General features: G+C 44.5%; 1 protein-coding gene across 4 annotated transcripts in view; it reads left to right on the top strand.

Annotated features, from left to right (window-relative positions):
- The first annotated feature begins 7163 nt into the window (after nt 1–7163).
- BARD1 (BRCA1 associated RING domain 1) overlaps nt 7164–15750 on the top strand; it is a 53603-nt gene continuing 45016 nt past the window's right edge. For 3 of the 4 annotated variants that reach the window (XR_009958798.1, XM_062579012.1, XM_062579011.1), the window contains exons 1-3: nt 7164–7315; nt 7507–7563; nt 10996–11141. Coding sequence is in view for 3 of the 4 variants with exons in the window: in XM_062579012.1 (XP_062434996.1) it covers nt 7164–7315; nt 7507–7563; nt 10996–11141 (355 nt within the window). In the remaining variant the exon portion in view is untranslated. Of the gene's footprint in view, nt 7316–7506; nt 7564–8109; nt 8179–10995; nt 11142–15750 lie in introns of those variants that run through there. The other variant, XM_062579013.1, reaches the window with a different exon arrangement.

Below are 15750 nucleotides of genomic sequence, written 5' to 3'. Positions count from 1 at the left end.
ATGTGGGTTTTGTCAGTATAAATATAATTATTTTAAAATTGGTGCTCTCAGTTGTTTTGGTTTGTTCCTTTAGTTTATACCAGCTCTATGCAATTCCTGGAATAAGCCCCTGAAGTTCCAGACAGTTGCTGGCATTTGGTACCTCAGTTCAGTAATACCTCAAGAGAGCATTTGACCTTGGAGAACTAATCTGTCGTTCGCAAATGCAGTGTCCTGTTCTTTGACTGCCAGTCAGTCTCCTTGTGGCAGACTGGCTAGTCCCGGGCCATAGCGCAGGCTGGAGCAGACAAGGACAGAGCTTCTGAGACCCAACCAACCCAGGGACGCTGTTTTGCCAACTGGCTTCTCTTCATCCTTTTGACTGATGTTCAGAGCCTCTGCCTTCCAGCGGAAGCATAGTGCAAGGCAAGTGTATTTGTGGAAACCTCTTATATAAAGAAGTTTGCTCTGAAAGGTGTTATCTCCCTGAGCAGTGTTTCCCTTGGAAAATCCTTATATCTGCTCAGCCTCCCTCTACCAAGAGGCTCTACCCCTTCATTCTCCACCCCAGGCTCTTGACCACCCTTGTAACTCTGTAGCTGTGTTTTCCCATGTAATAAGGTGTGATTTCTTTTTTTTCTTTGAAGACTCTGCCTACTGGCCTAAATAAGATCACTGCTTACTGTTGAGCAGCATACTGGTGGGATACACATCCTGCTTTTTTTTCCCAGAAGAGTTAGTAAACAAGAGAGTTTTATATTGCTCTTTATTTTTATCAGTGTAAGGCCTCAAGGACTCAGTTTTGGTCTCAGATATTGGTATATGTGGCTATGTAGAGCTATCTATAGCACATAACAAACCTAGTCTTGAGTTCGACAAAGTTACTGTTGCTGGTAAAAGGAGAAGCTGCTAATAAAGCCAGTTCACACTTACGTGAGACCTGGAAAGGCACATGTGACACTGATTTTTTGATTCCCATATGCAATTCCAACCAGAGCAGGCTTTATTTATTTATTTATTTATTTTTTCCAAAGCTAATTTGAGCCAAGGAAACTTTAGATGAAAGCTACAATGACAGGCAGGCCTTTCTCACCCTCATCATCAAAGGAGCTTTACTAGTTCAGTTCACATTTGATGCTAAGGCTCACCAAGATAACCATGCCAGGAATAGGTACTTTAAATACCAAGCGTGTTCAGGACTTTACAGTGGGATTCAGAAGTTCAGAGTTGAGCTACTGCAAGGAGGTCACGTTTTCTCTGTGATCTTGGTGTAAACTTCAGCAGGAGGAGTTTTGTTACAGGTGGAAGGTATTACCAACTGTTGAATTATGCCTCAACCTGCTGACTGTAATTAAAACTGGAATTCAGCTGCTTTCCAGAATGCATTTGACAGCTGCCATTTATAAGTAACTGAAAGCGCTGCCCAGACTTTCAGTATAGCTTCTATTATTATGTCTCCAGCTCTGCAAAAGCTCCTTTTTTCTCTCATTTTCATTGAATATCTTGAAACAGATCACAGTATAAAATTAAGCTTTCCTCTAATGGAGGGCTTGTGCTCCCTGCAAAGGACTCAGAGCATGAATGCCAATGATTTAAATGCAGTCTTGTAATACCAATCAGAGTATTATTTTATTATGTCGATGGCTTTGCAACTGCCAGTGAAAGATGGATCTTCAGACTCTGTCCAGATGTACTTTACATTTAATTGAGGGGAACTGTGATACAAAGCTATTCTTTTGTCTCTTTAGAGTCTACTAATCAAAAGACAGGAAATGGTTCATTGGAACACTTCAAGTTGTAGTTTAATTGGGTAAAATTAATTTTTTTTTAAAAAAAGCAAAAGCATCCTCTGAATTTCCACCCAATTGTAGCATTAATAGAAACATCTGCTCCGTACAAAACGTGTCATGGCCATGATATATGCTCTCCATTTATACTTGCAGGTAAAAATAAAACATCTGTTATTGCAATCAAGTCTGTAGATATTGGTCCAAACAAGCAAAAGTTTACATACTTAAGGGAATTTAATTGAAACCCATGGAGAAGTAGTTACAACCATTTAGAGGACTGACGCATCTGGCAAGTGCGTTGTATGCAACAGATACCACCAGAGGCTGTATTATCTTTTTGGCATATCACAAACGTCTCTACTCCCTGCAGAGCCTTATAGTTCAGCACGTCCTTTTCTGAGGTAGGACATGCCCCAGCCCTGCTTCCAGGACCTTGAACGCTGCCTTAGAGAGCCTGCGCCAGGTTTCTCAGCCTCCCCTCCGTCTTCCCGGAGGAGGCTGCGCTCTGCCTCCAGGGCCAGCTGGGAATAGCACGTACCAAGAAACCGACTGCTAGAACTACGACTAGCCTTTACGCATCAGGGGGTGGGCAGGGACGCTGCCCCGTGTTCGGGGCTTGCAGCAATCCTCGCACTGCCGATGTACGGGCAGAATCAGAGGTGGGAGGACGTGCTGGCCTCAAAGAGGGTTGCAGGATGAAGCAGTTTCACAGTGGGATTTTTAGGAGGCGTAAATGCAAACCTCAGCATGTCCTAGCGTCCAACGTACGTCCACCCAGAGTCCTCCAAGTCACCCGACCACCAACACAGCTCCGCGTGTCAGTCCCCGAGCAGGGAGCTAAGCTCATTGGAAAGGCCGGAGGTGCACTTGGCTTGCCCGCACGCATCAGCTCTCTGCAGGCATGGCACGAATGCTGCGGTCCGGTGGGAAAACAAGCTTTTCACTCCAGTTCTCTAGTACAATCTCACTGGAGCCATCCTAACAACGTGCTCAAGGCAATAGGCAGCTGCGGCACTGGGCAGACGCTGTTGGAGGGATCGTGCAGTCTGTGCATGTTAACTGGAAGTGCATGGACCTCAGTTGAGCTTAATTTAAGAAAGCTGTAAAAAAAGTACGGAGCTTAGATCAAACAAACATGCCCAAGGAAAGAGAAGAGAGGCTCAGGTTGGGGTCCGAGCCTCCTGGAATTTGTACAGTTTCACTGAAGTTGTTGCAAGTTTTTTTTTCTTTTGTCTTTTTTTTACCAGCAGAGAAAAATGTAAGCTCCCGCACTTCATAGGGCAAATGTTTTCTGTAAGCTAGTGAAATTTTAAAAAAAAAGTGGTGGTTGGATGGGAGCAGCACGTAGCGTGCTTTTATTTATTTATTTATTTATTTTGCAGCTGACAACTGTGATCTTGCATAGCTATAATGAAATATCAGCAGCGCATTAGAGGGGAGAGCGGCAGAGAAAGGAAGCAGTGGGGAGCATCAAAAGTGAGTTGCCAGATTACTATGCTACAACAGTATTTAAATTAAAAAAGAAAAACCTGCTCTAATTAATTTAGTTGTTCGGGGAGAGGGTGGAAACGAGGAAGATGGCTCTGAGACAGCAAGAACAACATTAGTATGGAAGGCGCCCGGCGCTGACTCACTGCCGACTTCACTCCTCGTGCTGTTTGTGTGCCTGCACTGGCAGCCGGAGGCACCCGGGGAGCAGAGCCCGTTTCAGGCCAGACCTTGCTCCCATCGGCTCGCCTGCCTCCAGGAAACACCCCAAAACGTGGGGGAACCCGAGGGGTCCCGCTGGTGCCTTCCAACACCCCTGGGCGCAGGGCGCAATTGCTGCTTTAAGTGATCTTTGGAAACGAGGGGATTTTCGGAAGCAGGGCTTTGCTGGTGAGGGCAGCTCGGAGGGCACATGCTGCCAGACGAGGGAAATAAGCGGTGGGTCTCCCACGGGGTCGCTGGCTCTGGCGCCCGCAGCCACCTATGCAATGGGTCACGCAGCATTGGCTTTAGCACAGCCGTTGCGCAGCCCCGCAGGACGTGGGCTTCGCAGCGGGCAGCCAAAGCACGTCAAGAGCCTGATCAGCAAGATTTAACGCTTTCTGGGCTATACTGCTGCGCCCACATCTGGGTCTTATGGTGGTTGGAGGCAACAACCCTCCCATTTGCTGCATCTTCCAAGGCACAAACAAACTGGTGACCAAACCAGGCAGGCCTGGAGACACCCAGGGTGAAATTCAGCAAGTTAGAGCATCTTTTAGGGCCTCATTAGAGCAGAAGCTGCTTTCTAGCTAAAGGAAACGTTAGCCCTTCCAGAGGGGCTCACCATGCTGAAAGAGTTGCCAGGCCGATTGCAGAAGTTTACCCTGAGCTGGCAGCACCTGGGGCCCTGGGGCTTTGCTGCATCACCAGGCGGGCACCATGCTGGGGGATGCGGCCGCAAACCAAATCCAAATCCGATCCAGTTTAAAACCAATCCGCTCCAAATCCAACCCAACCCAGCTCAGCTCAACTCCACTCAACCCAGCCCAACCCAACAGGACTAATAGTTCTGCAGCAAAGTGGTACTATTTGTTTTGCTATAGGCCAGGGCCTCATCTGGAATAAATCAGCAGAGCAAATGAAAAGCTATGCTCCCACTGCCCTTAGAGAGCTGTGCCCCAGATGTTTTAGGTGATCCTTGTCCCTCTCTAGCAGCTGTTGGGTGTTATGCAGATGTAGGAGGAGCTTCAGATGCTTTTCTGGCCTAAAAAACTCCCCAAAAACAGCTGGACTAGACCAAGCAGAGGTGAGTCAGGAGCACAGACCAGGTTTGGAGCTGTAGCACAAAACCTACTTAAGTCTACCCTGCAACGGGCAGTGAGTCCACATCTTGCTCTGCAAGCCTCCTAGCTAAAACACTGCTAAAGAGAGAAAGCAAAGCTGAAGGGGAATCATTTGCCCACTGCCTCACAGCCTGGGAGAAGGAGAAGGTGTGTGATAACCCAAGGCTTGGCTTTTAATCCTACCACGCTGCTCCGGGCCGGGTCTGCAGGTTGCTACCGAGAGGTGCCTAGAAGCTCGTGTCTCACAAACCTTCATGCGCATCTTCTGCAGTGCTCCTTTAAGTACCTTCGGTGTTAACGAACCACACCAAAATTGGGTCTGCAGGCTTAATCAGGTTGCACACCAGTTATAATCGTTCCCATCTACTCCTGCAAAGCCGAGCGCAGTGTCACCAAGTCGGTTCTGCTCCGGGAACCGGCCCTGGCAGCGCCGCATCTGGAATGGGCCAGCGGGACAGTTTTGGAATAAAAAAGGAGGAGAGTGATTGTTTGGGCTGAGTTCCCCTTTTAATGTTATTATTATTATTATTATTAGTCTTCAGCACCTGCCTAGAAATTATCAAGTGTCCGTGGGGAGGGCGGCATCCCAAAAGCAGCATTTACTCGCAGGCTGGTGCTTCACGTGGCGCCGAGCCCCCGCAGGAACCTGCGGCCGCAGATGCCTCCTTCAGCCCTGGACCGTCCTCGTTATAGACTCACCATGCTACTTTTGCACTGTTTTGCTAGCAAACTTTAGCTTTAATTAGGGACATGGTGTTTCCTTAAAAAAAAAAGGAAAAAAAAAACATTCCTCAAAAAAATCCTTTTTGGTCTGCCCTGCACTTTTAGGGGGCAGAGGCAGGTTTTGGGGGAGATGTTCACAAGCCGTCTCCCTTCCTGCCCTCCCTGTATTTTGGGGTGCCCCTGGGGACCGAGCCATGGGGTGATGGGACTCGGTCACCCGTGGACGTGCCCCACTTGGGGAGAAAACCCCCTCTCCTGTGGCTCTGGGGTCACACTCGCACGGCTCCTGGCATTAGGGCAAATCCTATCTGCGAGTTGAAATGCAGCCGTCCAAGCTGCTCGGGCAGGATTGATGATGTGGCCTCAAAATCCAGGAGGAAAGAAAAGCTGAACTCTCCTTTGATGCTTGTAATTGTAAACTGCAGGCCCGAACCGAGCGCACTGTAAATAAGGATCATTAATCACAAGCTAAGTGGTATGCAGCTGCTCTTATTTATTATAACAACATAAATCAACAGGAACCGTTTTGGTGTTAATATGGATTTAGCATGGATTTCTTTGGATTTAGTATGGATTTCCACAGAATGAAAACCATCCTTACCTGCTTAAAAAAAAAGGGGGGGGGGAGAAGGAGGGGGACTTTTCCCCATAAATATACAGAGATGTGTATGGTGTTTTTTCTTGTGTTTCTCCTGCTAGGAAAGGAGTCAGGAAAAAAATCCAAGGGGCTTTAAATGCGAGGGTTTGCAGTGATTCAGGCCAAGAGAGATGTATCTCGCAATAGGGGGCCCAGCGCAGAGCCCAGCACGGACGTCTCACGGACAAAATAGAGGTGGCTACATTTTGCGGTATTTCTTGAGGCTCTCGTTTCCTGCACGTAAAAGGCACCGAAAGCCTCCGAACGGGCTCCGTGCTGCAAACGTGCAATCAAAAATGGGGATTTACAATAAAGCAAGGCTCGCCCTGCGGCTTAGGCTGAAAGTGCAGTGCACTTTATTCTCTTTTTCTTTTTTCCCCCTGTTTTGGGAGGAACTCCGACTCCTGCTCCCCTGATGAAGTTCCTGCGAAGAACAACTCGCTGCCTTTAATCAGGTTTGCGCTGAGATTTATGGCTCGGTGCCTGTTCCCTGGCGGGGCTCCTCCGCATGAAATGTCAGTGAGCCTGTTATAAATTGCCGCCGGCGTGCCTGCTCTATCTGTTATTTGGCTGGGAGTATTTCCACCTGAAAGTGATAAATTCCGGCTATAACTGCTTTATACGCTTCAGTAATTACAGCGTATAGGGAAGGCGGCGGCAGCTCCCACGGAGGTATCTTCTTTTGTAAAAGCAGCAGCGCGGGGCGGCTGCTCTTGCTTCACAGATTAAAATTTTCCATGCTCAGAGCATGGTTATCCCACGGGAGGGAGTTACAGGCGCTCTGGAAGGGCTCCCGACCAAGTGCCACGTGGGCCCCTAGCGAAGCCAGGGCGAACAAGCAACAGGGCCCCCTTGCTTGGGGAGGGATCGACCTTCCTGGCCACAGCTTAGGCTGCAGAGTCCCCCCCCCCGCGCCGCCGAAACTGCCGTAAAATTTGCCCGAAAATTGCCTGAAAATTGCCCTAGAATTCAGGATGCGGCGCGGGTTGCAGCACTGGGCTCCCGCGGGATGGCCCCGCCCCCTCCGCGGGGGCTACGCCCCCTCCGGTCTAGCCCCGCCCCCACTGAGTTCACGCCCCTCCCCGGTCTAGCCCCGCCCCCGCGCCGCGAGATTAGTTTGCGCCCGATCGCGCATGCGCGCTGGCCGTGGCACCGCCCTCGGCGCTTGCGCAGTGGCGGCGGGCGGCGAATTTGGAGCAGCTGCGGCGGCAGTGGCGGGAGATGCGGGAGGTGCTGCGCGGCCGCTCGGGCAACCGGCCGCCCCGGGACGGTGGCCCCGGCCCCGCTCCCACCATGGCGCCGCCGGGCTGCGGCTGGGCCCGCACCCGCGCCGCCCTGGCGCGGCTGGAGGCGGCGCTGCGCTGCTCCCGCTGGTAATGCTTCCCCCCCCACCCCCCACCCCGGCCCGCCGGCGGCCGTTGGGCGCGCGCGGGCGGCCGTTAGGGCCGTTGGGGTGCGGCCGCCGGCGCCGCGGCCCTGTGAGGCGCTGGAGGCGGCGCGCATTAACGCTGTGGTGTTTTCCTTCTCTCCTCTTCTCCCCTCCCCCCTCCCATTTTGCCGATAGCGCCAGCGGCCTGCGGGAGCCGGTGTCTCTGGGGCGGTGCGAGCACGTCTTCTGCCTGTGAGTAGTATGGGCGGCGAGGTGTAAAGGGAGCTGTCGGTCTGGTGGGCTTCCGTCTCTCGCTGCTTCCTCTTCCTCCCTTCGAAACAAAAAACAAAAAAAAAAAAAAAAAAAAAAAAAAAAAAAAAAAAAAAAAAAAAGGCAGCCTGAGAAGGGGTTGGTTGGTGCCAAGGGTTTTTCTCCTGCTTGGGAGGGCTGAGGTGCTGCTTGGCACTTGCCCTCAGCTCTGCCGGCATGAGCATTTACTCGCGCCTGTCAGGGCATGCTGGCCTAGCAAGCTGCATCTGTGCATAGCTGGTGAAGTGACCTGAGCATTTAAAAACTGTAATTGGGCTGGCCAGAGCAGGCCCGAGGAGGTAGCAGCCCCTCAGCATGGCCTAGGGTGCTCAGCTGCATTCCTGCCACGGGCAGAGTCCGGAGGGCCTGGGGAGCGCAGTGCAGCAGTCTGGCTGTCTATGTCTCCTTGCTTTTCCTGGCCTATGACAGCGAATACAGAGAGTTCAAAAAAAACAACAAAACAAACCAAAAAACACCCCAGTTATATACCTTAAACAGTTGCCTGTTGGAATTCTTCAGAAATTTCGGTGAAACAGATGCGTGCAGTCCATGAAGACGGTATGTCTTTTATAGAGGTGAGGATAAGCATCTCCAAATCTCTGTTCTTAATCCAGTTTGGGCATGTGGTGTTGCCTCTTGTTTGTATGGTAATCACTGTGCCATAAAAGTAGAGAAAGGCCTTCTCTCTGTGCTGGCTTTGTATTTACTGCCTGTCTCCAGCTACACCCTTCTCATGGGTAGGCATGAAGACCAAAGTAGTAGTGAAAGGTATTTTCTTAAGAAGTAATAGGTTAAAGAGTAGTAATGATGCAATTGGCATCCTTGGCCACAGGATTGATCTGTTAAGACCTGCAAGTGATTTACTTCTATCCAGATATTTAGGTTCTTTCCTAGGTTTGGTCATTAATTGCTCTAGAAACTTTTGCCTTCTGAAGCAATTTTCGTGTTCCCTTTTTCCTTTTGTACTTTGTGCCCACAGAGTACATGGTGAAATATCCCCCAGAAACTTGTACAGGTTTTTATAAATGTGTTGATGGCTATCTTATGTTTTTGACAGGTGTAATGTGGATGGTTGAAGGGTAGTGTATGAGTGGTTTAATAAATGTGATTTTGTAGTTGTCAGGCATCTAAAGCCTTGTGGTTTTATTCTGGATAACATTTGTATAATTTGGATGATAGATCTTCAAGGACACTCATTTTCTGAAGTACTTCTTTAGAAAAGTTTTTCAAGACATCGCAAGATGTGGTTTGTTTCAATAAAGCTGGAAAGAATAGTGGATAGTCTTAAGCATTCACTGACAGCTATTTCATACACCAGAAAAAGCTTATTTGCTGGTATCCAAGTTACTGTTATACAGTGATCCTTTCTTCTTTGTGTGTCTGACCTTTTAGTCATCAATTTCAATGTCTCCTTTCATGGCAGGGTCTTGCACGGTGGCTTATTTTATTTATTTATTTTTTAATTAAGCCTAAGGAAATCCAGATTAATTTGTTCCCTAACAAGTTTGTTAGGGAGTTGGTTGAATTGTCAGTTTTCTGATGTGAATTTATTCTGCTCCGTTGCTAAATAAAGACACTTTGTTAATATACTTGGGAAGCAGTGGATAAATGGCCATAGAAGGCTTCTGATGTATGAGGTGAAGTATGTGAAAGTAATGAACTGCAGTAATCAGGTCACACAATGTAAATGCTTCTCCCTCAGCATGGTTTTTGTTATGGGTGAGGATATTTATTAAGATCAGTTCCTGCAGCTTTGTCTGAGTAGTTCTACTTAGTTATAGTTAATGGATAATGACTGTAAAACCCCAATAGCTAGAAATAATTGGGAAATGTGGTGGTATAAAAGCCATTCCTTATTTCCCTTACACTACCTTTTACTTGGGACAGACTCGGGAGACCTGAGGCCAACTTTTTTAGAGAATGAGAGCTGCTTGATTCTCATCTTTGCTTTAAGTGACTTGTCCATATCATCCGGAATATGTCAAAGCCGAGAGCTCTGCTTCAATCTCCATCATCACAGCAGTGCCTTAATGGCTACATCCTTTGTCCTCTCAGTGCAGGCTTCGTACAGTACAAACCACAAACATCTAGTAGCACTCTTTTATCACGTAGATTTCCCATTTTGAAATTAATTGCAGATGGGAGATTGTGTGTTGTTAGAGGCAGAGACTTTTCTGAGGTGCTCTCTGCACTGGCATAACTCTCCGCTTATGGGAGGCAGTAGTAGTGATACTATTTGTGATATTGTTAAATGATATGCTTTGCTTTGCCTTTTTTTTTTTTTTTGGGGGGGGGGGGGGTGCATGACTGTCCATTAGCTTCCAAGCTGGCTATATCTTTTCAGTCTAGATGCATAGACTTTGATCTTTCTGTCCTGATAACAGGGCTCTGATATCACTTACATGCTGCTGGTTTGCATGTTTAGCATGGCTTGATAACATTCACAGTAATAGCCAAAGCTATAAAATTGAGCCTTGGTGGTAAGGTAATAAACAAGGAGACTTCTGAAATTCATTCAGTCTTGGGTAAGTGAAGTCATAGCTCTTTTTATATGCAAGGATAGATAGGAGGTTTTTTCTTTCTTTTCTTTTTTTTTTGTTTTTTTTTTTTTAAAAGGTGGTACCTACCTAATGCAATTCAGATAGCAGATCAGTCTTCTCATTGGGCTAATCAAAAGAATAAAGGATTTTAGGCTCATATAGGGAGAGCAGTATTACTAAGAAGCTACAAGTATTAAGTGGCCTTTACTAAATAAACCTAGGTTTTTCCCCTGGATCTTTGTCCAAGATAAATACTAAAGAAATCATGCAATATTCTGAATGCTTGCAGCTTCCTGTGGGATTTCTTAGAGAAGAATGTTCAGACAGGTGAAACTACAATATCAAGAAAATCTTAAGTAATAATAAGGAGAAGTGATAGTTCAGTATGGATTGGGTTCCTGTCACTCCTTTAAAAACAGAAGGCTGTTGAAGAGCAGACCTAGCTTTAGCTGAGGTATAAAAGAACATGGAGCTTTAACTGTTCAAGCATATTGTTAACCACAGACAATGAACAGAAATGGATGGTTAGCGTATTTTGAAAATTTTGATCAGCGCTTGAGTGTATGAGCATTGAATCAGAATCACAGAAAGATGCAAAGTTTTAATGACAGTCTCCTAAGAAGGTTTGGGATCTAGCTTGCTTAATTCTTTGCATGATTTGCTGTGATAAATGTATCCTCTCCTGCATTTATGACGAGGTTTTGTGTGCTTTGCAGTGCTAGTTTGTCAATGTTAAAATTGGAGGTTCTTGCTCACGTTTTGGCTGTGAAGTGGTTGATAGCAAGTATAGAAGATAATTTATATTGGATGATGAATAACTACATTTGACTTTCAGATCTTGTGTTGGTGACTGCATTGGCAGAGAATGCCCAGTGTGCCACATGCCGGCCTGGGTGCAAGATGTGCAGATAAACCGGCAACTAGATAACATGATCCAACTTTGCAGCAAACTGCGGCATCTGCTGGGTGAGGACACCTCAGGTAAGAGCAAATCTGGGTCTCTGACATCCGTTGAATCCATGCTGCTCTGCTCCATTTCATGTGCTTTTAGAGAACAAGCAATGCAGCCCTATTTAAGATTCTGAAAGGCTGTTCTGAATCAGGTTTGGAAATTTGATTTGGAGAGAGCTGTCTGCATGGATTGCTCATTCTCCAAATCTGTTTTACTAAGAAATCTGTGTGAGCAGGTTAGTCCATAATTCATTAGAATCTGTCTTCCAAAATTAGATGAAGGTAGGATACGTTCCAAAGTCACGTGGCAGCTAGTTGCATAAACCAGATGGACACAAGCTGTCTTGGTGCTCCTCGGGGAGTGCAAATGTGTAATATTTTGCAGTGTAACTTTCTTTAAGGGAGTCCTGTTAATGCACACATAGTGTCCCGGCAATCCTTGGTATAGGTTTTTGCACATGGTAACCTGTCTGTGCTCCCTGCCTAAAAGGGGAAGGAGCAGGTCTTTGTTTGGGATCAGAATGACATAAATGAACTGTCAGCTAGTTTCCTACAGTGGAAACTTGTCTCTGACTGCTAAAAATCATACTCTAGGTATTAGTCTCCTTTACCAAATTTTAGGCTGATTGTCAAAGTAGAAAACACATTTTCACCTACATTCGTTTCATTCATGTCTTTTCTGCAAGCACAGAGAGAAGCAATTTTTTTTAATACCAAGTTTGAGAAAACATTAATTTAGCTGTCAGATACAGAAAAGGTAATTCTTCTTTTGTTGTTGTTTGCTAATATATTTGTCTGAATAAGAGGTTTTTTATTGTCTAATTCCTTCAGTACCTTCACATTTATTTAAGCAATAGCTCTGACATCAAAATATGTAGATACTACTGAAATGTTGAGGCTAGAAGCCTATGTCCAACTGCAAAGGAATGAATTTTATAAAGATATGAAATCCTATGGTGATTAAATGTTCTAGAGCATAGAAAACGTAGATGTTGGCTTAAATGAGATTTCAGGGAAACATTTTAAGAGATGAAGGCTTTTCAAAGTATGGCTATAAGAGAATCTGAGAGGAGTTGCTTGTAATGTTATAAATACAGTATTTCAAATACAGTCTGTTACTGTTATTGTTTAGACATTTTGAAGAACTGTTTTAAATGGAAAAACTTGTATAAGTAACTTTGATCTGAATTTTCATTGTATAGACTTTATTTAATGCATTTAACCTCACAGTACATCTCAAAAGGCTTGCGTGGTGTGGTTAAAACAAAGAACGAAATAAGGCTGTCCTGTGTCTTTCCTTGTGTTTTAACTTTAACTCAATTTCTGTGTCTGCTTCTATAGAGATGGTTTTATTTAGAGTTAAAATTATGAGCTGATGTAGGAGATTACTTTATTACTTTTAGGCTTCATCCAGTACTAAGGATTAATGGTCTCTTGGATGCTTCATGCTTTAGTTATGGGAAAAAGTCTACGAGATGATGATAGTTCACTGTCATAAATGCTTTGGATGCAGTAAGCAAATGTCCAGACCTCTAATGACAATCAATTATGTGTCGCACTGTGACAAATCACAACATGCTGTACCTTCAGAGTTTTTTTTTTTTTTTTTTTTTTTCCCAAGCTAATCCTTTAGGATTTTTTGCCATTGTGAACTCCTCTGCCACATCTGTCACTCTCTGTGGACGTAAATGTCTTTAATAATTACAAAGTGAAACGTGTTTGAGTTTGGAGAATCAAGGCCTTTCTTTTTATGGGGTGACTTTCAGGTTTTTAGAATGCTTTATTTTTACCAGATTTCTGCAGATTTTTTTTTCTTTCTCCCTGAAAGGTCAGAAATTGTAATTTATGTTCCAGTAAAGAGAAACAGACTGAAAATTGATTTTTCTGTTGAAGAGAGAAAGAGAAGCAGTTGCAATAGGGATGTTTTTATATATTTTGTTTTATATACCTTTTGCATTTGTTTTGAGACAATTTTGGCTTGTCTTGAGGCTTCTGTTTGAGATCCCTGTTGACAGTGAAGTTTCTAAGGAAATGAGTCATACTACCCATCTTTTAGTCTAAAAAGACAGACTTAGCTCAGCAAGGAGTGTGTTTGTGTTGTCTTTAGAAACATGTAGAAATCCTGTGGTGTAAAAGGACAAGGTTGTGTTTGTGTTGAGTATTTCACATATAGAAAGCCCCGTACCATCATGTTACACAGCTCATATGAGAGGGATCTCACTTGGTATCCCACTGGGACAGAGATACCTTTTTGTCAAACTGCTTGTTTTAAGAAGCAGCAGAAAATGATTTGGGAGAGACTGTACAAAACAGCTAATATTTCTATTTTAAATTAAAGGGAAGAAGAACAAAGGACATTACAGAATAATACCAGAGGCACTGCAGTGGAATTGGCAAATAGAATGAGCATAGAAGTGGCTTGAAAATGCAAACTACAGGTAGCAAAAGCTGCATCTCAGAATTCATTCGTTAGTGTTATATCCTTAACCTGTGGCAAGCTGAGGAAAACTGCAGACTTTTCACTGCTGGTGTCTAGTGTTGTGCCTTTACAAGGGTAGTTACCCGTGGGATTGGGAAGCTGACTGGCTTCAAAGATGGGATGTTGGCAACATTAGAGCTAGAGATTTTGAGAAGCAAAGAGATTTGTGGTTGATGCAATGTCAGGTACAAACCGATCCATAGGTACCAGTTCAACGAAAGCTGTTGATATGTTGGAGGATAGACTAATGTAAAAAAAAAAAAAGGGGGGGGGGGGCAGGTCCTTCAAAAGGAGTGAATTAATACTGCCCTGAGCTTTTGCTGGTGGAGTTACAGCTGCGAAAGTGGAGGCCAGAATGAGTCTTTCTCCTATTAACTGAATGACTATTTTCAACAGAGCAAGAATGACATAGGGGCAAAGCTTTTGGTGCTGATAAACAGTATGGGAGACTAGAGAAAAGGTAATGCTGCAGTTCTGTCTGGAGCTGTGTATTTGCAGCACTGAGGAAGTTACATGGACTGTGGCAAGATGTTTCTGTTGGCTTCCTGGGTTTTACCTTTTTTATGGGACAAGCTTTTTCCCTCTGTTCTTCTCGGCAGCTACCTTTGGAAGCTGCTGTTAACATTTCTTCTGTTTCAGTCTAGGCAAGAGTTTTCTTCCTCATGACTGAGGGAAGAAAGGCCTAAGCCAAAGAATAGAAGAAATGCTCTTGTGAACATAGAGCAATTTAAGACATTTTTCCCCTCTTTGAGTGAGACATGAGGATGTGTCAAATTCACTTCAATGCGGGACAAGATTAAACAGACTTTTATTACTTCATCCCGAAACAGATGGGGACATGCAAGTAATTGGCAACTGCATCTCAGTTTAAAATGATTTGATAAGTCTGTAAGGGCATGCATCTCTCTGTTCAAACTTCTCTTCAGCTTGCATGCAACTCTAAAAGAAAAAGGTCTCCTCAATTGCTAGGTAAAGTGCTGTAAATCTAGGAAGAAATAGGATCTAAAATTTTTTTTAAAGAGGTTTCATATCGTACATTAAATGTACTGAAACAGAATGTGCCTGAAGGTAGCAATACATGTAGTCAGTTTACCTCACCATGAGATGAGGGTGTAATTTTGAATGTGTGTGTAAGTAATTAAGTTCAGATTTTCAACTTAATTTTGAAGCTGTTCTGTTTAGCCAGTAAAGGATCTAGAATGCTTTGTTTTAAAAGATTAAGTACATCTTAAACTTCCAATATGGTAATTACAGACTTTCTAGCAGAAAGATATTAAGCATCTTTGTGCTGACGATATGGTAGTTGCTGCAGTAGCTAATGACTAGTATTGAATGGTCTGGTCTCTCTTTCAGCCTCCTGTAGAGTACAAATGTCCTCTTCTTTGGGGAGGAAGAAAGGAATTATTAATCTTTGGGTTATTTTCACTTCCTGTCTGGCATCCCTCAGGAGTTGCAGGACTTTTTTTTCATCCTGTTTGATGATTCCCTTTCCAAGTGAAACTTAAGACCTGCAATTGCTCTAAAATGTAAAATTACTGTAATTAAGGTGGGTAATTAGGAAGAACTTGTTGAATCATGGACATAGTATATAGCATACTAGAGATAAAGAAGGTTGATTTACAGTAATGCTTTTCAGAACGAGTTTCTAAATACTTCAGCAAATTTTTCTCAGATTGATGCACTTCAAAAAGAAATTCTCATAGATTCTTCTGACTGCCATTTATAGATGATTTTACCTTATTCTTCATAACATAATCTACCTCAGACTAAGAGAGACAAACTGAAAGGGTTTTATTTTCTCTTCCCTCTTTCTTTAATAGAACTAGACCTTGCAGATTTTAGTCAAATCTTCCTAAGCTCATGTTGATGATGGTGGACAAAGACAGATTAACTTTGATTAGCCTTTCTAGCATCACAATTTAGTTTCTTCTCATTTACTGAAGTGGAAGGGAAGATGCTGAACTCCTGCTGTAATAGATTACACTGCGTTTCATGTGTGCTATGACATTTTTCATAATAGCTAAAGATGAGTGTTTGAATGGCTGGAATTCCCCCCCCCCCCCCACCCCCACCTCCCCCCGGTGTTGAATACTTAACTTGCAAAATAATCATTCTTCAGTGAAGGCACTAATGTTGCACAGATGGTACCAAAGCACTTCC

This window comes from Rhea pennata, chromosome 6, assembly GCF_028389875.1.
Source record: "Rhea pennata isolate bPtePen1 chromosome 6, bPtePen1.pri, whole genome shotgun sequence".
NCBI lineage: Eukaryota > Metazoa > Chordata > Aves > Rheiformes > Rheidae > Rhea > Rhea pennata.
Note: the sequence above shows the minus strand (reverse complement) of the source record. Positions and strands in the feature narration are given on the sequence as shown.